Raw genomic sequence first — 27,547 nt, 5'->3', positions numbered from 1 at the left:
ATGCAGTGGAAAGTAAGACTTAAGACGTATTTGTGAAGGGCTCCATCTGCATGGGTAACTCCACATAAGATAGTGGAAGTCTTGGGGGAAGGGAGGGATCCGGTGCCTTTGTGTCTGGGTTTCAAGTTCACTGTTTAAAAAACTCTCCTTTGCTTTTCCATGCCTGAATCCAGAGAATCATTAAATGGAAAAAGAGGCCTAAGCACTTTCACACTCAGATTCACGGAAAGTGAGAAAGCAAGGAGACCTTATGAAGGTATGTGGGATTAAAGCCAATGGCTTCTGGTTCTTATCTCATCTCAAACAACAAAATAACCTCAAGATTTGAAGCAATCTTTGACTAATGTTAATGTGAAATTGTCCAAACACAGGTCTTGTAGATCAGGTGTCAATTGTTCGCAGCTTTTTGGATTTATAGTATGTGCCTTTGAGCCTAAAAGGGTGTTTATCCTACACGTTTGTATGTATGTGAATGTGTGTGTGTGTGTGTGTGTGTGTGTGTGTGTGTGTGTGTGTGTCACACTAACAGCCTGTTAAGTTGATGTTGGCACCAGATGAAAGGGCTTGAATTGTCTCGCGCACTTGCCTATCGGGGGAGGTCAGGGGGCTAATCGCTACCTTCATATCAACTCTGTGGAGTTGTGGTCATTATAAATTGCAGTCTGACATACATATACACACTGAACACAGATGTTGTGAGGCAGATATTGCTGGGAACACACTAGAAGTAAATCACATTTGAAAATGTGTTGGTTCACACCCATAACAACGGATGTCTTAAATTGACTTTGTCTCCTTCATAAATCTGTTTACTCACTTCACTTTGTAACTTGTATATTGCATGGCATTTTGTTGGTTACTCATAGAGTCTTCGATAATATGTATTTAAAGTAGTAGTTTTCATAGCTTAGATGCGAAGATCGATACCTCTCCCATTTCTGTATAGGGAAAGTCCCAAAAAGTGGAAGCATCAGAAAACAGCTAACCGGCTTTTCCGGTTCAAAAATACACCTACCAACACCTCAAGAGCTCACTAAACTACAATTGTCTCTGGTCTGTTTTACCTGTATGTTTACCTCTACACATACATAAATGTAAAAACAACAATTTGTAGTTTTGTAGGGAGTTACATACATACTTTTTTTCATGGCAAACAACAACCGGGTCGCTTTTGTCAGCAGTACCAACGCGTACATTTCCATAGTTATGTTAGCTAGCTAGCTAGCTAGCTTAAGCCATGCTTGCTGGTTTTTCCCCTGCTTGCAATCTTTATGCTAAGCTATGCTAATCACCTCCAGGTTCTAGCTCCACACGCTACGTTGCCTCATATCAGACAGAAATGTTAACTCATTACATTCCGTTTCCAGCTTCAGTCTGGCGTTAAATTTACATGCAGGATGTTAGTTCAATTTTCATTAACCAATCACTAGAGACCAATGTATCTGCCTGATTCTAACATCATTTAAAGTGGACCCTGATGCATAGACATGTCAACATGCAGGTTTTGCTAGGGTTATGATATGGGGTTGCAACCGGTTTGATGTGAACGGGAGGGCTCAGATCAGCCTGCAAATTCAAATCTCTGGTTTCCCCTCTGATTTTTACGAAGTATAGATCTGGTCTAAATAAGCACCCGTCTTCTATTGTGTTCCCAGTTTAAACTACACATGATTCAAACATAGGTGCAAAACAAATTTCAACATGACATACTCCAGTATATGAAACATTTCCTTTTGTATCTTGGTCCCATAAAAAGAAGTTGTATCAAAGATCATATAAAATCATATATACAATTGTATCATAATTGTGAGACATTACACATTTTGCCATTCAATTTCAAGCAATTCGAATACAAAACAATACGGACTATAAATAGACAATACTTTTTACATAAGGCACCGTTACTAGTGGTGTAGGTGTTTCTCTCATAGCTGCTGCTCCCCAAACAGTATTTGAGCGTACACAGTGCCGCTACACGACGCCTTGGTTTCCGGAATTGGCTTCACTAGATCCAGCTCGGCGTAGGTCAGATTCTCCTCTACTATCTTCGGCTGGAGATGGAGGAGAAAATGGGGGAAAATTATGATGGAGGAGAGGGAGGTGGCAAGGGAGGGAAGTGGTACCAGTGGTTAGAAAATGAGCAGGGAGTTTGCAAGAGAGTTTTATGTATAACTTCATCATTACGCTTGAGATTTCGGTCTCTACATGACCGAATTGGTTTGGTAAATGTGTGCAGACGTCGGGTTCTTGGGTTGAGGTTGCCAGAATTCAATTATGTCTTGCCGCATTCTGTGCCATTAAAATGCCAAGTTGCCACAGTCACTTGATTCCAGTGACAATTCAACCCAAATTAAACTTTAATTATTTAACACATTTTATGACATTTTCTGGTACTTTTGATTACAGGCATTTTTGCCACATGCTGGTTGCTCTCCATTATATTTGGCACAATAAAAATAATAGCATGTCAATGGGAAGGCCTGCTTTGTTTGGTATGTTTTAGGCAAAATGTATAAATGCACGTGTACTGCTCAAAATGATACTGTACATACAGTTAGTGTAGTAAAAATGATTAATTAATCTACCTCATTGATCATGATTACTTGGTAAAGATAAAAAATTATGATTAAGGTAAACAAATGCATAGAACTCACCAACACAACTTTCCTTGGCTGTGGTTTTAAAAGTTTGGGTCTTCGTGTTTTGTCTCCAATGGGAGCTGCAGGGAAAAAACAAAAGTCAGTGGTGTTGTAGAGATCTGTTTAGAAAATGTATATAGTGATGTGTACAACAAAAACCATACCTCTTCATTCATAACCACAAACTTGACATGCGCTCCCTTTCACATAGTGGAAAAGGAAATGTGTCAAGCTTCAAACTGGTTCTGGTTCTAATAATTAAAACTCAGTCCCACTACTAAAGTGCTCGGTCTTGTGGAGCTCTGAATAATACACACAAAGCATTCATTTGTTTGGCTTAAATCTGCACTCAAGTCCACTCTAGTCTTAATTATGTCTCATTTTGTCTTGGACTCGCTAACTGAGAACTGATCAAGTTGTTCCTGGCTGCTGATTGGGATCAGTTGTACAGAGCAATGACAACATTTCTGCATTGATTGGTTTGATGTTAGAAGATAGATCAACCTTGTTTATAGATCCATCTTTACTCCTTAATTACAGTATTCACATTGGAGAAATATGATGGTCTTGAACAGGACCTGTTTGCTTTGCACTTGGCCTTGACTTGGTCTCGACTGCCTTTGGACTTGTTCCTGACTCTCACACACTGGATCTGGTCTTGGACTCGACTTGGACTTGATTTAGTTACTCTTGACTACAGCTCTGGAGAGGAGTCGCCTCTAGTGATGGACCCACAAAGAGTTATAACTCGACCCTGTAGTCCCTCTCAGCCCTACAGTGTTTTAGCATCTTTCAGCTCAATGTTTTGGTTTTAATAGATTCAATACACTTCCTTAAGTTAGATGTGAATATTAACACAGCTCTTGTGTATGAAGTTAAAGCCACCAGCCAGTTAGCTTAGCTTAGCATGAAAACTGTAAACCGTGAACGAACAGCTAACCTAGCGCTGTCCAACAGTAACAAAATCCCCCTTCCAGAACCTCAAAATGTCACTAATTCATTTGTCATAACTATACAAACTATACAAAATGCAGCAGCAAGAGTTCTCTCAGATCACAGCAGAAGTCCTTATTAGAAAAACCCACTGTCCGTACCAAACAGGATGAAGCAGCACTCTGCAAACTCACTATGGTAGACGAATGATTTATTTTCAGTTTATTTCTTTATTAGTCATTTCTATTCTATGCTTTTATCTCCTACTGGTTTTATGCCCTATTATTAACTTCTATTTCACCAAACTGGCACAAACCACAAAGTTTAGATGTTTTACTGGAATAAATCATCATGGGCCTTTCCATTGCATTTGGTAATCGACCTGAATGTACTATACTACGAGACGAGGTTGATCAACGAAAAACAACTGTCTTGATGGCTTATTTGATGTAAATTACTGACAAAAAAGCCCATGGAATGTTTTTCCGCTGGAATTATACTTCAATATTCTCATACTTTTAATTTTACTTTAATTACTTATATCCTTTAATTTATGATTATGTACTGACAGTTGCTTTTATTTTTTTATTTTTTGTGAAGCACATTGTATTGCCACAGTGTATGAAATGTGCTATATAAATTAGTTTGCCTTGCCATGCCTTGTAAAAACAACTGTTCACAGTCGTCAACAATAGTGTGGCACATAACCCTCTGTAAAACGGTAAATTGATGTTTTTACACAGACATTGTACGGATTAAACAAACAAGATATTACATGTGAATTAGTGAGCTTTGGATGCTAATGTTGCTTGACGTATACCGTATAGTAATCAGGCAATTGTTTGCTACATTCCCCATAATGACTTTACACAGTGACATTATGTCAATGTTGTGTTAACATATTCTGCTGCCCCCAAGAGGCCAATAAAAACCCACAACAATTAATACCGTTTCCAAACAGCAGCAGTCAACAAGGTCACCCCTGAAATGCTTCGAACCCCCTCAAAGAGCAGTATTTTTTTCTACACACTTTCCACTTTAACTTTAAAACATCAAAAGTGAGTCAGGAGTGAATGTGGGGCTCTGGTTGTTTAACCGCATCATGATGAAAAAATGATTCATTTCATTCCACATGCTACCCCATAAGTCAAGTGTTTATATGTGGAAGGGGCGGATGTTGACCTCAAATGCCAACACATGTTTGTAAGGCCAAACAGAACAAAATGAGCTGAGAGTTAACCTCAGTTCAGTCTCATGTTAAGCTATTTCTGCTGGTGTTCCTCACTTGCAACAATGAGTTACAGGGAGTTATTGCTGCTGCAAAAATATTTAACTGATGTACAATAAATGAGCTACTATGAGTTTCCTATGAAACTGTGAGTGTGAATGCACCCACAGACTCTTATTTACCTTTTGCTGGTATCTCTGGTGGTATCTCCTCTTGGTAGTCTCTGCTCCTTTTCTTCCTGTACCTCCTCTCCTTCTTAGGCAGAGCAGGAGATACACTGACCATACTAGTGACTGTCTCTCCTGAGCTGCAATGAGACCAGATTTCAAGAGGTTCAGTGCAGTTGGCTTGTTTGTCAGCTTTGAGTTATTACCAAATTGAGGGTACCCTTCATGTCCATTGATAATAATGACATTTTTTTTCTCATTATTGTCTTCTAAAATAATATATTTTACCAATCAAGGGAAAGCATATTATAAAATCAGACAAACATTTTGAGCTTGAAATTGCCATGATGTCACTAAATCTACGGTTTTTACAATGTCCATTTTTCGATTGAGTGGGTCTTGGTCTCATAATAAGGATTAAAAACCATTACAGTTAGCATTCAAACAAAGAGTTTCACATAAAATAAATATCACAGTTATAATTAAAGTAAAACTGCAAAAGTTCTTTCAACTATGTGACTAGCAGAACTTCACCCTGCAACTAAAAAATGGTTTCTCCCAAAACCATATGACCAGCATCACAGGATGGCATTTCCCTGAGGGTTGTGTCTAGATGGTAACCCTAGATTTGTGAAAACTTGCGTAACTTGCAAAATCTCTTGCGAGACTCACTTCCCGACCACCTATACTAACCTTAACCATTCAAAGTTAATTCCTAACCTCTACCATCTCGCAAGACTTTCGCAGATCTTGGGTTACCATCTAGACACAACCTTCTCAATTGACCGTTAACTATCTTGGGTGCATTGTTATGGTTTACAATTCCTTTGTGATTGCAATTCAAATAAACATTGAAATTTAAAGGAAAACCTGATAAAGAAATGATATGTTGGTAGTCATGCTTGGTCTACCATTAAAATTATGGGCAAAAATAGAGATTTGTGCGTTACCCAATAGGCCAATTCATCATAAGTAAGCTACTTGGATCAATGGAACACTTCTTTTAAAATATCTAAAAAGTTGTTTCACCCTTTGAAAACAGAGTGGCTGCGGGCGGTTCCTGTTTACATGTTTAAAACAATCTAAAATAAAAACTATTATAGCTAGAGCATTCATTCTTTGGCAGCAGATGATCATGACGCATGTATGCTTGTATGATGTCATCAGGTTACGTGATGCCTGGTGGAAAATGAGCTGACGACTTGCGGCAGTGCCAGAGTATTAACCCTGTAATGGCCGTGACAGATCTTTGACTACATGATGCTCTAAATATAATAGCTAGATTATTCATTATTTTTTGCTGCAGAAAGTGAACGCTTCCGTCTTAAACGCCATCATGTTTTATTCCTTTAACGACGTCATCACATTAGGTGACACCCGGTGGAAAACAGTATGGCAACTTGCATTGGTGCCATAGTATTAACCCTGTAATGGCCACAGGAGATCTTCCTGTTTACATGATGCTCTATAAAATGATCTAAAATAAAAATATATTATAGCTAGAACATTCAATCTTTCTGCTGTGTGACCACAATGAAAACTGATAATAACGTTATCACATTACGTGACGTACAGTGCAAATGCAGATGAAACTATCAAACCCCTTATTACACTCATATCAAATAATCATATCTTAAAAACTAATAAATGTTTACAGTTCAAATAAGTGAGTATTAAGAACTATTTTCTTTATGTCTCTAAATTTTAAAAAAATATTTTGGATCAATAGGTTTTGTGTGTCCTGTGGGCCCACCACTCGCAGGAGGAACCATTTGGGTCGGGTGCGCTGCTGCACGGGTGGCAGTGAAGGTGAGGGGCCTCGACGGACCAGACACGGGCAGCAGAAGCTGGCTCTTGGGACGTGGAATGTCACCTCTCTGTCGGGGAAGGAGCCGGAGCTTGTGCGGGAGGTGGAGCGCTACCAGTTAGATCTGGTGGGGCTTACCTCCACACACAGTCTCGGTTCTGGAACCGTTCTCCTGGATAGGGGTTGGACACTATTCTTCTCTGGAGTTGCCCAGGGTGAGAGGCGTCGGGCGGGTGTGGGGATACTCACAAACCCCCGGCTGAGCGCCGCGGTGTTGGAGTTCACCCCGGTGGACGAGAGGGTCGCCTCCTTACGCCTGCGGGTGGTAGGGGGGAAAACTCTGACTGTTGTTTGTGCATATGCACCAAACAGCAGTTCAGAATATTCGGCCTTCTTGGAGACCCTGAATGGAGTCCTGCATGGGACTTCAGTAGGGGACTCCATAGTTCTGCTGGGAGACTTCAACGCCCACGTGGGCAATGATGGAGACACCTGGAGAGGCGTGATTGGGAGGAACGGCCTCCCTGATCTAAATCCGAGTGGTCGTCAGTTATTAGACTTCTGTGCTAGTCACGGATTATCTATAACTAACACCATGTTCGAACATAAGGATGCTCATAAGTGTACGTGGTACCAGAGCACCCTAGGCCAAAGGTCGATGATCGATTTTGTGATCGTATCATTTGATCTGAGGCCGCATGTTTTGGACACTCGGGTGAAGAGAGGGGCAGAGCTGTCAACTGATCACCATATGGTGATGAGTTGGATCAGAGGATGGGGGAAGATCTGGACAGACCAGGTAAACCCAAACGCGTAGTGCGGGTGAACTGGGAACGTCTGGAGGAGGCCCCTGTCCGAGAGATCTTCAACTCACACCTCCGGCGGAGCTTTTCTGGCATCCCTGTGGAGGTTGGGGGCATTGAACCGGAGTGGGCAATGTTCAAAGCTTCCATTGCTGAAGCTGCAGCGGTGAGCTGTGGCCTCAAGGTCTTAGGTGCCTCAAGGGGCGGTAACCCTCGAACACCGTGGTGGACACCGGTGGTCAGGGAAGCTGTCCGACTGAAGAAGGAGGCCTTCCGGGATATGCTATCCCAGAAGACTCCGGAGGCAGTTGCAAGGTACCGACAGGCCAGAAGGGCTGCAGCCTCTGCTGTGTCAGAGGCAAAGCAGCGGGTGTGGGAGGAGTTCGGAGAAGCCATGGAGAAGGACTTTCGGGCGGCACCAAGGTGCTTCTGGAAAACCATTCGACATCTCAGGAGGGGGAAACGGGGAACCGTCCAAGCTGTTTACAGTAAAGACGGGACGCTGGTGACCTCAGCCGATGAGGTAATCGGGCGGTGGAAGGAGCACTTTGAGGAACTCCTTAATCCGACTAACACGCCCTCTTTTGTAGAGGCAGAGCTGGAGGCTGATGGGGAATCATTGTCAATATCCCTGGCGGAAGTCACTGAGGTAGTCAAGCAACTCCACAGTGGCAAAGCCCCAGGGGTTGATGAGATTCGTCCAGAAATGCTGAAAACTTTGGGTTGGGAGGGGCTGTCTTGGTTGACACGCCTCTTCAACATTGCGTGGAAGTCTGGGACAGTGCCAAGGGAGTGGCAGACCGGGGTGGTGGTTCCTCTTTTTAAAAAGGGGGACCAGAGGGTGTGTGCCAATTATAGGGGTATCACACTACTCAGCCTCCCTGGTAAAGTCTACTCCAAGGTGCTGGAAAGGAGGGTTCGTCCTATAGTCGAACCTCAGATTGAAGAGGAACAATGTGGATTCCGTCCTGGACGTGGAACAACGGACCAGCTCTTCATTCTCGCAAGGATCCTGGAGGGGGCCTGGGAGTATGCTCATCCAGTCTACATGTGTTTTGTGGATCTGGAGAAGGCATATGACCGGGTTCCTAGGGAGATACTGTGGGAGGTGCTGCGGGAGTATGGGGTGAGGGGGTCACTTCTGTGGGCCATCCAATCTCTGTACACCCAAAGTGAGAGCTGTGTCCGGATCCTCGGGAGTAAGTCGGATTCGTTTCCGGTGGGGGTTGGCCTCCGCCAGGGGTGCGCTTTGTCACCAATCCTGTTCGTGATTTTCATGGACAGGATTTCAAGCCGTAGTCGTGGTGGGGAGGGGTTGCAGTTCGGTGGGCTGAGGATCTCGTCTCTGCTTTTCGCAGATGATGTGGTCCTGATGGCATCGTCGGTCAGTGACCTTCAGCACTCACTGGATCGGTTCGCAGCCGAGTGTGAAACGGCTGGGATGAGGATCAGCATCTCTAAATCTGAGGCCATGGCTCTTAGCAGGAAACCGGTGGATTGCTTACTCCAGGTAGGGAATGAGTCCTTACCCCAAGTGAAGGAGTTCAAGTACCTCGGGATCATGTTCACGAGTGAGGGGACGATGGAGCGTGAGTTTGGCCGGAGAATCGGAGCAGCGGGGGCGGTGTTGCAGTCGCTCTACCGCACCGTTGTGACGAAAAGAGAGCTGAGCCGGAAGGCAAAGCTCTCGATCTACCGGTCAATCTTCGTTCCTACCCTCACCTATGGTCATGAAAGTTGGGTCATGACCGAAAGAACGAGGTCGCGAGTACAAGCGGCCGAAATGGGTTTTCTCAGGAGGGTGGCTGGAGTCTCCCTTAGAGATAGGGTGAGAAGTTCAGCCATCCGTGAGGAACTCGGAGTAGAGCCGCTGCTCCTTAGCGTTGAAAGGAGCCAGTTGAGGTGGTTCGGGCATCTAGTAAGGATGCCCCCTGGGCGCCTCCCTAGGGAGGTGTTCCAGGCACGTCCAGCTGGGAGGAGGCCTCGGGGAAGACCCAGGACTAGGTGGAGAGATTATATCTCCACACTGGCCTGGGAACGCCTCGGGATCCCCCAGTTAGAGCTGGTTAATGTGGCCCGGGAAAGGGAAGTTTGGGGTCCCCTGCTAAAGCTGCTGCCCCCGCGACCCGACCCCGGATAAGCGAATGAAGATGAGATGAGATGAGAGATGAGGTTTTGTGTGTTTATTCCATTGAATGTGATGAGGAAACATGTGAGCTTTTTGCATTTTGTTTCTTTCTAACCCAATTTAAATACTTTCATTATTCATTATTGTTTAATTACTTACATTACCCTTTAGCGTTGGTTGTACTGATTATGTACATGAAGTATTTGAAGATACTCCAATAAATGAAATCACAATAAGCGCAAATATCAATGTAGGTACTGGCGGGCTTTTTCTATTTCAGAGTTCAAAGGGTTAAGCTTTGCAACTAGTGGATATAAAACACAGCAGGGAATTTTAACTTAAACCACTAAAAGCACATTACTTTTGTACTTTATTGTTATGTGAAATGTCCCATAAATTATAATCGGCTATGTGTGAGGCAGTGTTTCCCAAAATCTTACCTGTTCTGAGGACTTTTGACCAGGAGGTAATTATCTGCAAAGGTAAAACACAGTTAGAAACATAAAAACTGGTGTGGAGGCAAAGGTTATTGTACTTCTGAACTCTCAGTCTATACATAGTTGAGTTTTTTTTACTTTGGGAGGGACAAGAGAAGTTGTGGAGAAAAAGATGGAAAAAATAATTGAAACAGGATAACAAAGAAAACTGAGAGATCAGAACCAGATTGATAAAGGTCAGTTAGGTGTTATCTCGATGTTGCTGCTAACCTTTTAACCTCTGCTTCCTCTGTATGTACTGGCAGGTTACTGTCACCGTGAACATGCACATACACAGCAGACCCACTGAGCAGATCAGCACTGCACACAGGTACACATCTGAAATGCAAAAACATGTACACACATCAGACTCATGTCTATTGCTTCACAATACACAACATTTTGAAAGAAACAAAAAGTACATGTTTCGCTGAGCTATTTCAGGCACTGTACTATGTCCTTTGGGTTGGGCTATTTTTGCCTGCCAAGGACGACACAGAGCCAGTCCACCACAAACACACCAACTAAAAATATGTTCACTTACCTTCAAACAAGCTCCACAGGCTTTCTTTGGCCTTGGTGGCCGGTAGGACATGCACTACATGAAGAAAGAAAGGGAGAGAAGAGAAGCAAGTCAAAAGTCATCATCACTGTGGCCTTCCTGCCGACTGATTACACACTGGCTAGAGTTTAAATAAAGCTAATTGTAGGAAGACAACGAGCCGAGGTCGGCCTCCTCCCTGCCCGATCCTGTGTCTGAAACACTGTCCAGAGGGCTCAATCTTAATTATGAATTAATGCAAACAGTTGCTTTGGAATTATGCTTCAGTGTGAACTTTCACCTCACACCCACCCATGCTCTGACTCTTCACCGTCATAACAAACTTTTTTGGTAAAACAAGGCTACCTGTGCCCATTTTAGCAATGTCCATACAGTGGCTGACCTCAGACTAGTTTTTTTTTCTTTTTTTTTCTTTGTAACATTGACAACATCAACATCAACATATTGCCAGTAGGCCTGGGTATTGCTTACAACCTCACAATACGATCACAATACAGAGGCCAAGACACAAATAAATAGTTGAACCCAAAGCCGTTGTGTATCGTATAGTGTGAATTTGTTTTTATTAAACATGAACATACTAAACACAATAAAGTGAAATTCTACAGACCCTACAGTCGATGAGTACTGAGTGACATTTTGATTCAGATATCTTGAGGTCAGAGGTCAAGGGACATGACATGACAGTTTTTCCTTCACCAAAGTTTAGCCTAACTTGGGAGAGTTATGGTAAATGGACTTGTACTTATATGGCGCCTTTCTAGTCTTCTGACTACTCAAGACACTTTCATATCACATTCACACTGATGGCAGTGGACATATCATACATACCATCTCTCGAGTTTCAGTGTCTTGGGACACTTCGACATGCGGGCCGGAACCGGGGATCCAACTGCGGATCTCTCAAATAGAGGAGGACCCGCTCTAACTCTGAGCCACAGCCGCTTGTTATCTAACCTCTTTCTGACAAGCTAGTATGTCAAGATTGATCCCAGTTCATTCCCTGGATGAGTTTTTTAAACCCAGCCCTAATTGCCAGGAACATTAAGTTCCTAGCCCATCTAATTTATGTGTGTTCCACTCCCGTTTACTGCCACAAACTTGCACCTGCACGATAGATTGATTGTCAATAGATTGAACTTAGATTTTGTGTCAGTAATAAGTAGTGAAATTATGTTCTAGTGCATATTTATATTCATACTTAATTAATATCAAATGAAAGGGAGTTCCTATGAATCACAGCAGTGATGATATTCAGTATACAGCACTCCCCCTCATGTGATATTGCTTTTATACAACAAGCCCAATGTATTAGTTTACAGTAACAAGCAACAACATATTGTGATTTGTTTGTTTATATCATAATTGATTTAAATATTACTGGACATCTAATAAAGTAGATTTGTTACAACCCAAAAATATGAGCACCAGTGGGGAATCAGAGACATGTGAATGCAGCCTTCATATGTGTAATGAGAATCCCAGCTATGTGCAGCTTGTGTCCAAAATGCTTGAGAAATATGTTTCCCATACTCAACCTGAAATCTCACACCACACACTCACTCATTTCTCCAGCCCATCTGACCACAGTAGTCTTAACACCGCTGTTCTCTTGCTGAGCTGGTGGTAGGAAGCTTGTGAAGTGACACCCACCAGGGCATCTTGAAATACCCAAACCACCGAAAGCTGACGACAGAAAGGCTCGCCATGCCGGCTCGCCATGCCGGCTCACCATGCCGGCTCACCATGCCGGCTAGAGACTTTCCCACAGGCAGACTGGCTATAAGGCGTGGAGACTGACTGACTGAGCAACCGGCATACTTTCTATGAGCATGCTTCAGATGATTCCAAAATGCATTGACCCTGCATTAGTACTTCTGAAAACTCTTTGTCTACAAAAAAACAATTCTGTATCAAAACCCTAAAACACCAGAAAAACTACACAAATTTAGCCTCTGGGGGTAACGGCTAATATTTCAGGCTTTCCAGTGTAGCCAGCAAATATCTCAGCCAAGACTTGCACTTTTGAGCGGCACTCATTGTTTATGGTCCAAGCAGCTTGAGATTCAAGAATGGAGTTGAGAGACGGCGTACATATCTGCATATGGATGCAAATAAATAATGACAAAAACCAAATGAAAAGCAAAATCGTTGTCAGACAATAACCACTGGGTTCTGTTACCTACATCAGCCAAAGCCTACTCAAGCGTGATTGGTCAATACTACTCGGACTACAAAGGGAAACCAGACCGCTCCCCCTTTCCAAATCTTGTCTGTTGTCTACAGATTCTACGTTCACATGCAGAATCTGTTTATACGTAGAGATGAACCAATTAGTAACCAGAGCCCTCCTTCTGATAACAGAAAAAAAGATTTGAGACAATTAATTTTGGGATTGAAATGATACATTTACAATTCTCCTCCATCTGTAGGTGAATGGAATAAGGAGAAGGTCTTTTCTACTGGTTATGGGGAAATAGATATGTAAAGGAGTGGATGGAACAGTTTTGAGTTCATTTTTGATTTCCAAGTGACATTATCAATGATGCAGACCAAAATGCCTGCATCAACCCAAAAACAATCTGAGCAACAGAACGACTTATTGCAAAACGAGTTGCAAGTTGGTCCGTTTTGAAGGAAAAGAATGGCAGCCGGGTCACAAAGTTTCTCAAATTACAGTTAAACAGCACACTTTAATGTATACATAATTTCTGTCAACATTTTTCCAGGATCTGACTGTATGGAAATCTGTCCGAATGGGAGAGGGGCCAGACATACGTGAGCACAAATGGCACTATGGACGGGGTTGACATGACCCCCTCAGATTCACAGTGACCCCCCTACTGTCCCAAAACAAGGACACGAACATCGCCGGTTAAACAGAGGATTAGTGTTCCGTAAGTAAGACTAATTTATATTGCAGCGCGCATTCAGAGACCGGCGTTTGTGTGCTACGACTAATGGTGCTTTCAAGTTGTGCACGAATGTTGAAATTTCTGAGCTCCAAGTCAGAATTCTAATCAGAACCCCCCTCGCTCGTGTAGTCGGATCTCCATCTCGGAAAGTCGGATTAATCTCAGTAGCCAGACATTGGCTTCTTGCATCTGCTTCTCACGTAAACAGTAGCTACATGTTTTGTTGTACATTTGTGATGCCGGGAAGCTCTCGAAGCACTCAACTTTGAGGTCACGTTGTTCCAAGCTCCATGTCCGGACTTTCAGTGTAAATTGATATTTTATGTACAATGTTATTTTAATAATAAACTGCTGTAATAATATTTAAAACATTGACATTATCCTCCTGGCCTGCAGGGAATTCCTGATGACAGTTAATTTGTTTGGATGCACTATAGGGAATTCCTAATAGTACTACTTCTGTCTTACATCACAAGTTGGGTTTCCACAGGCATATGCTGCAGATTGGATGTGTTGGTGGGTGTTTACTGAATGTATTCATTTAACTAATTAGCAGATTAATAAGTGGTATATAAAGTAATGATAATTCAAATGTAGGCATAAAGCTTCTTTTAATTCAATTTAATTTCCTCTTTTATTTCTTAACCTCTTGTTAACTTCTGACTTGTGTGTATGTAAGTGTAATTTCATCTACATTGTGTAGTTTGGCTGATATGTTAAAGGCAAAGCTTGTGTGAAAGGGTTATTTTATATGACAATACAAATATCTTAATGTTCCCCTTTCCATATTACCATTAATTGTTCATGAAAGTCTTAAAACCACTAGTGCATGCTATGGTAAAACTACAGAAAATGCATTTGCGCATGCACACTGTCTCGCTGCATAGTTTCTTGGTGACATAGCATTTAAAACAGACTTTCCCCCACTTGTTTGAAATGGCAGCAGATTCAATTTAAAGACCCACCCTCCCTTCACACTTAATTATTCACAGTGTAAATCTCGATAACATCTATGACGTGGGCTATGGGCTGTTTTTGCCTCAGGTTCTGTGCAGCTCTGTCAGTGCGGCAGCTGTACATGTTTGAATAATCAGAAATGGGGTTAATCCAGTGTACATTTTGCCCTAAAACTGGCTTTTATCCTCATCTATCTCTTATTTTTAAAGCAACTTTTGAATGGCAAAAGCCTGCATCGGACTACAGTGGAGACATTTAAAAAGAGTTGCATTCATTTGCAAACTGTGTTTCAGATTTGTGGCTCTTTTTTGTGCCCCAACAAACCCAACACTGTAAACATCAATACACACAGACAGAGTGAATAATGATCCTCTATGTCTTCATCATCTACTGAGTGAGTCACTGCTCTCATTCACTGCATTATAAATGACTAGAGATGAATGCAAGTATACAGCGACGTTGTGTGTCTTTACAAAGTTTTGAATAATTCACCATATAACTTCCTGTTGTCTCTTTCCTGTATCTTTTCTTCTAAGAATTAGCATCCTTCAGTACATTTGCTCCCTGTGTCCCTATTATGGCGATAAACATAGGCCTATTATGTTGGCTTCTAAAAAAAACTCTACAGAGATGTTTGTGACCCCAGAACTGCGGAATGTCTTATTTTGTCTTGTGAAGCTGCCAATACAATGTTCCATGTTCTTGCTATACTTAAACCCATGCCACATCTGTGTGCTGTGTATCTCTTAGAAACACCTTTGTTCACTTGCAGTCGCCCGCATGTGTTATAGAAATACCTAGGAGTTCAGTTTGTTTATGCCTAGAGGAGGCTGTGTCTACACTGTGCTCGTCCCCTCAGTTTTTTAACCAAACCCTCTGACCTCTCTGGATGTGTTTATTATAGCAGTAGTAAGTAGAGTAATGGGAGTTTTGTGTGATTGTGTGATTGTGGACACACCTGGTCACCTAATGTTATCCCACCACAGGAATTCCATCACTTTGACGTCACAAAGACAGACAGCACATAAAGTCTCAGTCATCTGCTGTTTCTCAGCAGCTTTACTCAATCTAGTTTCTGGACAGTGGTTTGCATTAGGTCTTAAGTTCATGTATCTAAAATTAAGGCCTTAAATGTCTTAAATTAATTATAAATGTTACAGGCTGGACTTAAATACATTACTCAAAGGTCTTAAATTTGTCGGGGCTGTTTAAAGTTGTATATTTTTCCTTTTTCTCGTGGGATATTTGGAAAAGAGGATGTAGAGAGGCTACTTTCTTATGAGCTGCTGATACTAGCACTGACCTGAGAGCAGCATTTGGTGCCACACCAACACTAAAATCGGATGTTTTGTGGATTTTAAACACAGTGGTCAAGCACCAGTCTTACAACTCCACTGAGGGGATAGGAGATCTCTTCCGTTTGATGTTCCCTGTCTCACACATCGTAAGCACATTTACCTTTGGAAAGGACAAGACTGTCTATATGACTCATTTTGGACTAGCGCCTTTTATCAGAGGCGAGCTAATCTGCAGCATCAACAAGGTTATTTTTGTTCAATAAACAGACAAAAAGCAAACTTGACTGAGTCACATTGAGTGACACAAATGCTATGCTTGGGTTGTAATACAGCGGGATCCCCCCACCATCGCCTATATTTGTAATGTTTTCGGTCTTAAATTTCATTCAAGATGGCATTAAAAACGTCTTTAAAAGTCTTAAATTTGACTTGCTGAAACCTGCAGATACCCTGGAAGACTTGACCTTTGAGTTAATTTTGTTTCCCTTAAATTGATATATTTAAATTGACAAACTAGGAGTATGAAGTTTGAAAGATTTGGGAATTTATCAGGCAGGAATGGTCTAATAAAGGATGCTATTCAGTTGCATTATGAGAAATGTAGGAAGCAGCAGTTTTGGAGCTGAAGTCACACTAGGAATTGAAGTCAAAATATTTCGGGATGTGATGCTACAAATTTGGCCTTTCTTTTTAAGTCCCTAACTAATCCAAAATGTATCCTGCTTTCTTCTCCTAGAGGACAGCATTCACCTTAGAGTTGAATTATATTTCTTGCCAACTTTTCAGATAAGAGTCAGGATTCATTGGGTTTTCAAAACCAGATTCTGATGAATCAGATTGGGATTTGGATGAATAAATTCAGATCTTACTTTTCTAAATATTTATTTAACATTTCCTTTCAAAACAAAGATATTTACAGACATTAATTCTACTTGCAACTAATTGCAAGCCACAAAGTAGGGTCATAAATGGAAAATAAATCTAAATCCATAAAAAAACTATGTAATATCCCAGTTACCAAAAGCTACAAAGCTGTCTGGAGATATCTCAAGCCTGCTAAACAAGGGAAGTATTTGGGCTCCCTCTCACCCCTGCTGTGCAATGAAAACTAAATGAGGTAGTTTTATTTATATGTATTGCCATTCATGTCATAATTGCAGTAGTCATTCAAAAATGTTGGGATAGGCTTTTTTATTAATATCTCTGAAACCACAATATACTGGCGCTTCCTCGGATGAAAATAGCTCTCCACATCCTCAACCACTAAAGGTTAAGTGCCAGACATGAGCCAGCTGCCCACTTGACTGTCACTGCAGACAAACACTCAAACTTTACCTTCCTTTGCATAACTATCTCTTGTTCCAATTCTGCTGAGTCTCTCTGGACTGTTCTACTTTTGGGAGGGAAACTCCGTGTCAGGGCCAATGTCAACAGCTCTCGGTAGGGACTGCATGTCTACCCAGGCCCAGACTTGGCTGTGGACACCCCAAAAGTCACAGCATGTGGGAGCGCTTCCATGGAAAATGTGGTGAGCAACGTCTATCGTTGATGAGCACTGACAGTATACAGCAATTACCTGAAATAATATGGATTGTCTTTAGATTGTTGCAAGGATGAAACTTTGTGATGCACCGGTGGATTAATCACTCTTAAAGCAGCAATTTCACATGAATGCCTCTCTGACTACTTTCTGCTGATCTTTGATGTAACACAGTACTGACTGAATTCATGAACGTTCTCTGCATTTTCTGCCCTAAATACTTGCTGTTATCTCTTTCTCTAGAAAAAAAAAGCTCACATGGCACATTTTCAGCGTGTTACGAGTAAAATCTGGATTAGCATTAGCATAACTAGTCACAAAAGCTCAAAAGTAATTAACAAAAGCGCCGAACACAGGGGAGGACATGAATTTCAAATTTGTGAATACTTGTGAGAACATGATGAAAAATTAAATAGTATCGTCTTGTCGTGTTCAGTTCTCAGCTCTTTTCTGCACAAGGGCATATCTACTTCACTGTGAGATTGGATAGATGCTTCTGTATAAACAGGAGCAAAGACCATACCTCAAAGAACCAACACTCCCAATTTTTGCTGTGCCCCCGATGACCTGTTTGACTCTGGTCTGACTGCGTTCATTCAGTCTCTGCCCTCTGCGCCGACACTGGACGAAACTAAACTTACCATGCAAAACTCACTTGTGTTTTAGATGTTATTATTGGTGGTTTCCGTGGAACGGAGGTCAGTGGATAATCTTATTTTTAGGTTAATTTCATGTACCTGAACATATTACACACTTAAGGTGGAGGCATTAAAGGTAGATCCGCTGATACCCTGAAACATCCCTCTTTTTCACAACCGAATATCGGCAGGTATGGCAAAGACTAATTTTACAACAGCCATCAAAAAGTACTGTGTAGAAATCCTTTAAAAAATAAAGTGTTGTTTTTCTTTAACCACATGATTTACGTGTTAAAGCTTGAAGAAGAGCTATATAGCTCCCAGTGAATATTGAATAGTATTTTTGTTTGAAATTCCCATCCCTACCCAGTACAAGCCTACCCACTGGTGTTAACAATTCTGTTAAGCAAATTACTGTTTGTTAAACCCCTCTCCTGAATTGTGATTGTCCAAACATATACAGTATTAGCAACTGTAACTAGGCATGGTCTGTCAAGTTTGAATTAGTCTTATTTTCTAGCCTTTCCAAAACCAGGCTAAACATTGTGTTTATCTGCTCTAACATAAGCTGCAATTGTTCCCGGCCAACTAGCCTCTACCGAAGGTAGTAACTGATCATTATTTCCAAGGCTATCATGACTACATTAGTTTAAAAAGGTAGAATAGTCAAAGACTATCGGGCAAACAGGTCAGCGGATGATGCAGTCAACATGGGACTGCACCACATCCTGCAACACCTTGACACCCCGGGGGCTTATGCAAGGATCCTGTTTGTAGACTTTAGCTCGGCTTTCAACACAATCATCCCGGACATCCTCCACTACAAACTCTCCCAGCTCACCGTCCCAGCCTCCACCTGTCAGTGGATTACTAACTTTTTGACTGACAGGAGACAGCAGGTGAGGCTGGGGCGGATCACATCCAGCACCCGGACCATCAGCACAGGCGCTCCCCAGGGGTGTGTGCTCTCTCCATTGCTCTTCTCCCTTTATACAAATGACTGCACCTCGAGTGACCCATCTGTCAAACTCCTGAAGTTTGCAGACGACACAACCGTCATCGGTCTCATCCGGGACGGTGACGAGTCTGCTTACAGACGGGAGGTGGGACAGCTGGCCCTCTGGTGCGGTCAGAACCATCTGGAGCTAAACACGCTCAAAACTGTGGAGATGACAGTGGACTTCAGGAGCCGCCCCCCCACACTGCCCCCCATCACCATCCTCAACAACACCGTGTCTGCTGTGGAAACCTTCAGGTTCCTGGGATCCATACTCTCTCAGGATCTGAAGTGGAGCCACAACGTGGACTCCATAATCAAAAAGGCCCAGCAGAGGATGTACTTCCTTCGTCAGCTGAGGAAGTTCAACCTGCCCCAAGAACTGCTGATCCAGTTCTACACGGCAATAGTTCAGTCTGTTCTCTGCACCTCCATCATTGTTTGGTTTGGATCGGCCACCAAACAGGACAAGAACAGACTGACACGGACAATCAGGACTGCAGAGAGAATCATTGGTGTCAAACTGCCCACTATTAGGACCTGCACTCATCCAGAGTCAGGAAAAGGGCAGTTCACATCTCTGCAGACCCTTCACACCCTGCACATCACCTCTTTGAACTTCTCCCCTCTGGCAGGCGTTACAGAACTCTGTACACAAAAACAGCCAGACATAAAAACAGTTTCTACCCCCAGGCCGTCACACTGCTGAACAATTGACCCCACCCGACACATCACACACACATGCCAAAGACAAATGCACCTTATGCACCTTATGTATATCATTGTAAATAACATAACAAAGATATTTATAACAGCCTGGTCACTTTACTTTACACAATTATTTTATCTTTCTATTTTAAATTTCTCATATTTACTTGTTAACCTATTTTTAATATTACCTCTATTTTTTATCTTAAATTATTGTTCTGTGTTGTTCTGTTATTGTTCTGTTATTGTTCTGTAAATGTTATTGTTATTGTTATGTTTAGGTTTGTCCTGTTAAATGTTTGGAAACTGTGAGCAAAGCATAAGCCGGAGTCAAATTCTCTGTATGTCCAACATACTTAGCAATAAACCTGATTCTGATTCTGACAACCAGCACACTCGATGCGTATAATTTCCCCACTTTTTGGAAGCCAGCCCTGCATGCTACCTGAGTTTAAGCTAGCATTAGCAGCTCTGCTTTTAATTAACACAATACTGTATATGTGTAACCATTAAAATGCATATTTAAGTAATTTCAGCCAACCAATTGATGCTTGAAATGAGAAGCCTGCTCTTGTTTACCTCCGTCTTACATTCAGGACCCATTGTTTCAACAAATAACAAAAATCTGCCCTTATCATCATTTTAAATTGCATATATTCTGGCAATTACATAAAGCTTGACAGACGCAAAGGAAAAAATGACAAAGCTTTTAAGTGTGTTTCTGGTTTTATGAAAGTGAAGGGATTTCTGAGCAGTATCTGGTACCAGTAGATTTGTCATTCATTCCGTTGTGTGAATGTCTCATATGCCAGCGGTGGCATTGAAACCTCACACTCTCTCTGCTCTTTCTCCAAGATCATCTACTTAGTGAAAGCCGCAACGCATTGCAATGGAGGATCCTTTTATCTCTAGACTTGCTCCTAACCAATGATATTTCCCTTCACAAATCAAAAGCAGGACAGTGCCTCTTCTCCCTGAAACTTCACTACCTCTCCAGCCAGATGGATTACATCATCCATTTGTGGTAAAAGGAAATTGTTACTAGCCTACTGGAGATGTAGAACGGCTCCCTAGTACAAAGTTCTTCTGCTATCTTCAGTGTATTCTAATAACAATTTGGGTTTACTTGGGGCTCCATTTTCTTGAAGGCATTAAAGAGAAAGACTGGGCATAAATCTTTGATCATATCTTTGAGGTCTAAATTAAAAGGGCATCCATGTCCTTTTACAGAAAAATCCAGCTAAAGCCTCATACAGATTCATGTGTTCACAGCTTGAAGCTGTTCAATAGCAGTCTGCTGAAGACCATGGGAGATCTGCAGGCAAACCTGACATCTGTGTAAAACTTTTTGCGGTCTTACTATTATCAAAACTGCATTAGTCATTGCTTCTGTTGTGGTTTGAGAAATAGCTGTAAAGTCTCCGCCCTGCACCATCAAAAGCAGTGATGTCATTCTGTGAGAAACTGGGCTACAGTTACTGGTTTCTTCTACCGGTAGAAATTGCAGCAGCCCAATGCCAGAGGTTCACCACCAAGACATTTATTTACTATTGGACACTTTTCAAATGACTGACAGGCTATGCTACTTGTCCTTAAGCACAATCAGTGGCACTGATATTCATTTGAGATCATGTCTAAGATTCAAACGTCTAATTTGCATATTGGGCAACCCTACATGGGGTGACGACCCCAAGATCGGGAAATTATGTCCGAATAATTGAAGAAGCGATTTGGTAACACATACATTAAGAGACACACATTCCTGAGTAGCAGTGGAACAAATCAGGATCCAACTGCTGAATAACAAGTATCTAAAAAGTAGTTCCAGAAAAACTTAATCAAGATTAAAATAGTAGATATGATTGATTGGCTAACAGAAGTTATGTTAACGAACCAGTATCTTATGATGAGTTAGAGATATCTTTGAACCTGTCCTGGATGACTTTATAATAAATCATTCCTGATTAACGCTGAAGCAGCTGCTCAATGACATGAATCCAAGCTGACCATTCCCTTCATGAGGGAGCAAACTAAAACTGTTCAAAGCCACCTTTGATTCAGTGTTTCATAAAAAGGCTTTGGCTGAAGCATCCCTTTTAAGGTGCAATATACTGACCACATGCTCCGAAAAGTAGGGGGCAACATTTAACCTTGTGCAAAAATGTCATGATTTAGATGACACACTTCTCAATTATGTACAGATACTTAACAGTTTTAGTTATAGGTGTAGGCTAAAGCTGGTAACTGTTGTACTGCTAATGGTTTATCTGCTTCTATGGACGCTACAGCAACTCACTACCGCCTCTTGTGGCACAAGTGGTATAACAAGACAGGACGTGTCAGGACTCGCTGGTTAGTATGCACACTCTGTTGATAATGTTAGTTAATTTTTTTAACTTACACATTGTACTTATGCACTAGGTATGCCCACTGTTTCTTGCCTGGTTTCAATGTTGACTCCACTAAAGTAGTTTTGTCCTAAATGGCTTATCTGCAACTCAACAAGTGATGCTGCGTGGCAAACCATCCAGTGATAAGAAAAGGACAGTATGAAGTAAAACAACAAGTCCAGCCCTTACCTCTGAGCTCAGTAGCGGCGGTGCTGTTTGATGAGGCCTTCCAGCGGTCCTGGTTCTTTTTAAACTCCTGCACCCTGCACATGTAGAGCCCCCGGTCCCCCTCTGACACATTCAAGATTACCAGGTCAAATATCTTTCCCTGCTTCACCACCGTCAGCTTCAGTTTGGGCCACGGGAAACTCTTTGTGTAGTTGCCATAGAATCGGGCCTTCCTCATGTTGACGCGGGCTATGAGGAGTTCGTCCTCAGGCCGGTCTGTGCCCTCTGGCAGGAAGGTCCATTTCACCACTGGTAAAGCAGCATTGCGGCGCCGCTGGGACACAACACAGGTAAGTGTGATATTTTGACCCTCCTGAGCCACCGTGAAGGGGGAAGGGGTGATGGTGACGTTGATGGCCAAACACAAACCTGGAAAAGATTCATACAAGTTTTTTTACAACCATTTGCTGCAGTATGCAATATCAAGATGTCCAGATTTGTTTAGATGACTGGAGTCTATCTGATAATATTCAATCCCTCATGAGCTGAAAAACATGTCAGAGAAGTGGATGATGGTGACCAGTCAGTGGCACATTCATTTAGTTCATTATTTTAAGACCTATCTGTTATGTTACCATGTGTTTTAAGAATATATGGCTTTAAATGTAATCTAATACTTGCAATTTTTTGAGTCACCTAACCGATTAACCCAAAAATAAACAAATTAATTGCAATGAATCAAACATATTAGTTTATTTCATTAAATTTCAATGCTGACATCACAGTTTGAACTGGTTAATGATCCTTGACCACACAGCAGTGGTCCAAACAATCTCCATTCATGGTCAACTTCATCAACAGCTGACATTTGTTCAGTTGTCCTGAAAGGAGATAATCCACCGTGGCATTATTTTAAATATCTAAGTTTTTTTCTTTTCAAGTTCGAGAATTCAATCAAGTTTATTACTACTTTTTAGCCAACACTGACGGTTAGACTTAAAAGTGCTCAGAATGTGAAGTCAAAGGAAGATCGTCCTGTGACACGATTCAGTTCGGGATTAACAACGTATTCATGCAGTTCAGATAAGGACTACTCGAAATAAGGCAGTGTTTCCCCTACATGCATTCAGCAGCGGAGGTGCGCCACTCCAGGAAATTGATGGCAGCTACAGAATTCTTTTAATTACATTATTAGTATATATATTTTCGTATACAAGGAGATTGGTTCCCATCCGTGTCTTAACAATAAACAAGCGTCTCAATAACTTTCTCTGTCCACACTTGATAGAATGTGAGAGAACAAGCTGTAAAATACTGTCATTGATGCTCAGCAGTCAACAGACCTGTGTTGTTTTTGGTATGTGACAACATACATCGCATGAATATTGAAGAACAAACTTTACTGCTGTATGTGTTGCATGACTATATTACACATCTGTCTTTGCAACCTCGCTCATTTCATAATGTACTCTTTCATAATGTACCCTCACATAGCTTTTTACTCTCATACAACTCAGATATTTAAGCTCAGCACTTAATTAAAATAACCATTCATTCATTCATTTTAAAATATTTTCAACTAATGTTGCGTGAACCAGACTAAAATAAGTGATAATAATATAATGACTTGTCATTTGCATTTTCATCGGAAAAGACTATGATCAAATTTGATACAGGTCACTCATAACTGCTTGTTTGTCAAATCACATAGGATATTTTATGTAATGAGGTTCAAAGAGCCCTTCCCAGCAGTACGCGCTTTGCAGCCTAACATTTTTTTTTCCCCGCACGTGGGCTTCACTTCCGCTGCTACAACTCCATCCTAGGGGAAACACTGAATAGCATCATTGAATATCACAATACTGATATTACTTGTGATAAATGAAATACTAAAATGTCCTCAGTTATGCCTTTCTGTTGCTCTAAGTGTACTGCTAAAGTACAACAAATGGCTTGAAAATGAAAATATTACCAACATTCTTTTATTGAACAAAATTAACATTGGACTGAACACCAAAGGGATATTGGAAGTGCAGTTTTCGATTGATTCTCTCTTTCAACTGACTAAAATATTCCAAAAGTCCCAAAGTTTTTTGCTCTGTGTTTATTAAACATGTTGATATTGTGATGATGAAAGTATTATTTCTAATATTTAGAAAATATATTTATTGTGTAGCCCTGGTTCAGATCATCAGACTTACTCTCAGATCTGAGTCAAACACACTGAGGTTTGTGAATGTGAACACGCTCAAAGCTTGAGCTTTTTATGACAAATTACTGAACAATTAACAAGCATGTAAGAAAAATGATGAGATAAAACGTTTCTCTAAAATGTATTAAAGTACTCTAAGGATTTGCATTAAACATGGTATTCATAAGTTTCTAATGCCTGCCTAAAAAGCAGCCTGAAAGAAATAACAATCAGCTCAACAAATAAAATAAAAGTCTGTTCTGCAATCAAACCTAAACGTAAAATCTTAAATCCATACAAATCATGTCCTCTTCCCGTCACGCTGACACCCGTGTTGTTTTTGGTATGTGACGACATACGTTGCGTGAATATTGAGGAACAAACTATACCGCTGTATGTGTTGTATAACAATGTATTACACATCTGTTTTTGCAACAGAGCACAATTTCATAATGTACACTTTCATAGTGTACTCTTTCAACAAAGCATTTTACTGTCACACAACTCAGATCTTTCAGCTCAGCACATAATAAAATCAGTGCCTTTTTTTGTTTTGTCTTTCATTTACTTTTGAGTGAAAGAACAAGGAAAATTCAGCTGAGTTGCTGAAAAGTGCTGCATGTTGACTTTTGAACTCAAACTGTTCAATTAGATTAATCTGTTTTGACAGAATGTCACTGAAATCACCATAAATTGATGTATATGTGAAACTATACATACATTTATGGTATAAATAAAAGCTCAGTTTTATTTTGAAAACCACCAATTTTCACCTTGGAATCCCCTCTCATCTCTACAAACACATGCAACTTTGATAAACTTGTTATTTTCTTGTCAACATAACCTGCAATCTTACTTGGAACTAGATTTATTTCAGCTGTAACTGAACAGTATATAAAGAGGTTTCAGTTAACAGACCATCTTATCTACCCAAACTATTGTTCTCCATCTCTTCACCCATCACCCCAACATCCTCTCTGATTCTCCGATGTTTTCTGTAAAGCTTCTCTGAAAAAGAACGGAAAACACTCTCTGCCACATCCACTTTTGTATGAAGCAAAATAAACTTTTCCTACCTCCAAGCAGTGCTCGAGTCAGGAGAGCGAAGACCACAGAGGAGATCTTCATTTTCCACGGCTGCAGCCTCCATAAACTCCCAGTTAACTGCCTCTGAAGAAAAGAAGCCCCAGGTTTTCTCCTCCTCCTCCTCTTCTCTTTTTTCCCCCAGCTGAGGAGTGAAATATGAAACATTGGACGCTCTGTTTCTACTCAGAACCTCCCTCCGCCCCTCCCCCCTGCATGTCACAAACACACTGAAAACACATTTGGCAGGCTCACGTGCACACACACACACACACACACATATGCATGTGCACAGAGACGGACAGGTGAGGATGTGCGAGCACACACACACACACACACACACACACACACACACACACACACACACACACACACACACACACACACACACACACACACACACACACAAACACACACACACACACACACAAACACTCCTGCTCCTGACGAGTAAGTGGGAAATGTAATTTCCTGTGCAGGATGGAGGGGAGGGAACAGTGTGTTGTTGAGATTGACGCCGAGCAAATCACACTTCCAGCTGTGGAGGACAGCGGGTGCAGACCAAAGTCAGGGCTTTTATTTTGGAACACACGCATATGCTGACACAGGGGGAGGGAGGCGGGGGGTGGGTTGCAGTCTGTGTTTGTGTGTGGGCATCTTTGTGGCTGGAGAAATGACGGAGAAGAGGATCCATCCTGCATTTAAAGTTACTAAATTATCCCAGACTTTCTTCAAGTGTTAGGCTGGTGCGGTTGCTCATCCTGCTTTCAAAATTGGTCCTCAAACCCCATATTACTTAAATCGTTGTGTCTGTGTGTCCGTATCTATCTCCCCTCATCTCCTGTCTCGTGTAACAGGATCACACAGTGAATCTTTGTACAGCACTCTGTCCGCTCAGGGTTTTTGGGACTCTTTGCTGGCTTTTATCAAACCTCAGACAGCAGTGATGTGAGGATCTGGGACACTTTGATTTACAGATAATAAAGTAGATGGCCGGCGGGGCCTCGTAAGTGCTTTTAGTCTGGAGACAGTTTGACAAACATGGCTGTTCCCTCGACAGAGAAGTCCCCACTTTACCAAAGCTCTATAACCTTCAGTAGTCGCTGCAAAATGTGATGTGGGATTCACCATATTAGGGCTCTAAACACAGAGTAGGACTCCCTGTTCATGTATTTTTCCTGCTTATTATAAAGACAGCTCTTTTCTTAATGTTGGACATCAGAAAAAAATAAAGCTTTGCAGCACAAAACCATTTTCCAGTCCACCCAGCACTGTCTCCTAAAATTAATTTCCCATAGAAACTGCATTCTCAATTATGTTTTGAGGGAAGCATATTTTGTACTTGATTATGTATGTATGTATCTCGTGTGAAAGCCAAAGAAAACAAAAATGTTGACTTCTTTGAACTCATGTAAAGTCACGTAACAAATGTAGCACTTATTTGAACCCAAACCATGTTATTTTCCTTTACCTAACCTTGTAGTTTTGTTGCCTAAATCTAACCAAGTGTTTAAAATATAGAGTGTATAGTATAAAGATGGATGGCTTGACAGTTCCCCAAAAGTGAAGCCAAGCATCTGGATCTCCCTCTGGTGGCTGGCTGCATAATAAGTCATAAGTCCCGTTCCCTCCATGTTAGCAGATTGGACATGGGCTATACTAAACTAAATTAAAAAACGTACATTTCTGTCATTTTAGGTAGTTCTGTTCACGCTGATGCTTGTTTTAATTTTTCTTATATGTTTGGTTTAAATCAGTTATTTGACTCACAATTTCGTATAAACAGGACTTCGATAATATGACTCTACCGCGCCTAGGCACTGTATGCTTGCCAGCCACGGACCGTTTGGGAGAGGTGGGCTTTTGTAAAGCACGTTTGCACGAGGCCTACGGCGGTTCTGACGTCATTTTATGTGCCC

At 41.5% G+C, this 27,547-nt stretch overlaps 1 protein-coding gene across 1 annotated transcript; it reads right to left on the bottom strand.

Moving 5' to 3' along the window:
• vstm4b (V-set and transmembrane domain containing 4b) lies at positions 1 to 25,737 on the bottom strand. Its single transcript, XM_083933153.1, has 8 exons — positions 25,622 to 25,737; positions 22,376 to 22,783; positions 10,726 to 10,779; positions 10,413 to 10,520; positions 10,146 to 10,179; positions 4,983 to 5,107; positions 2,655 to 2,719; positions 1 to 2,051 (listed from the first exon to the last, which is right to left on the bottom strand). The coding sequence occupies exons 1-8, from the start codon at positions 25,671 to 25,673 to the stop codon at positions 1,926 to 1,928; spliced, it is 972 nt and encodes a 323-aa protein (XP_083789279.1). The 5' UTR covers positions 25,674 to 25,737; the 3' UTR covers positions 1 to 1,925.
• Between the last annotated feature and the right edge of the window lie 1,810 nt (positions 25,738 to 27,547).

Source organism: Echiichthys vipera (assembly GCF_963691815.1).
Source record: "Echiichthys vipera genome assembly, chromosome: 18".
Lineage (NCBI taxonomy): Eukaryota > Metazoa > Chordata > Actinopteri > Perciformes > Trachinidae > Echiichthys > Echiichthys vipera.
This window is presented reverse-complemented; position numbering and strand designations above follow the sequence as displayed.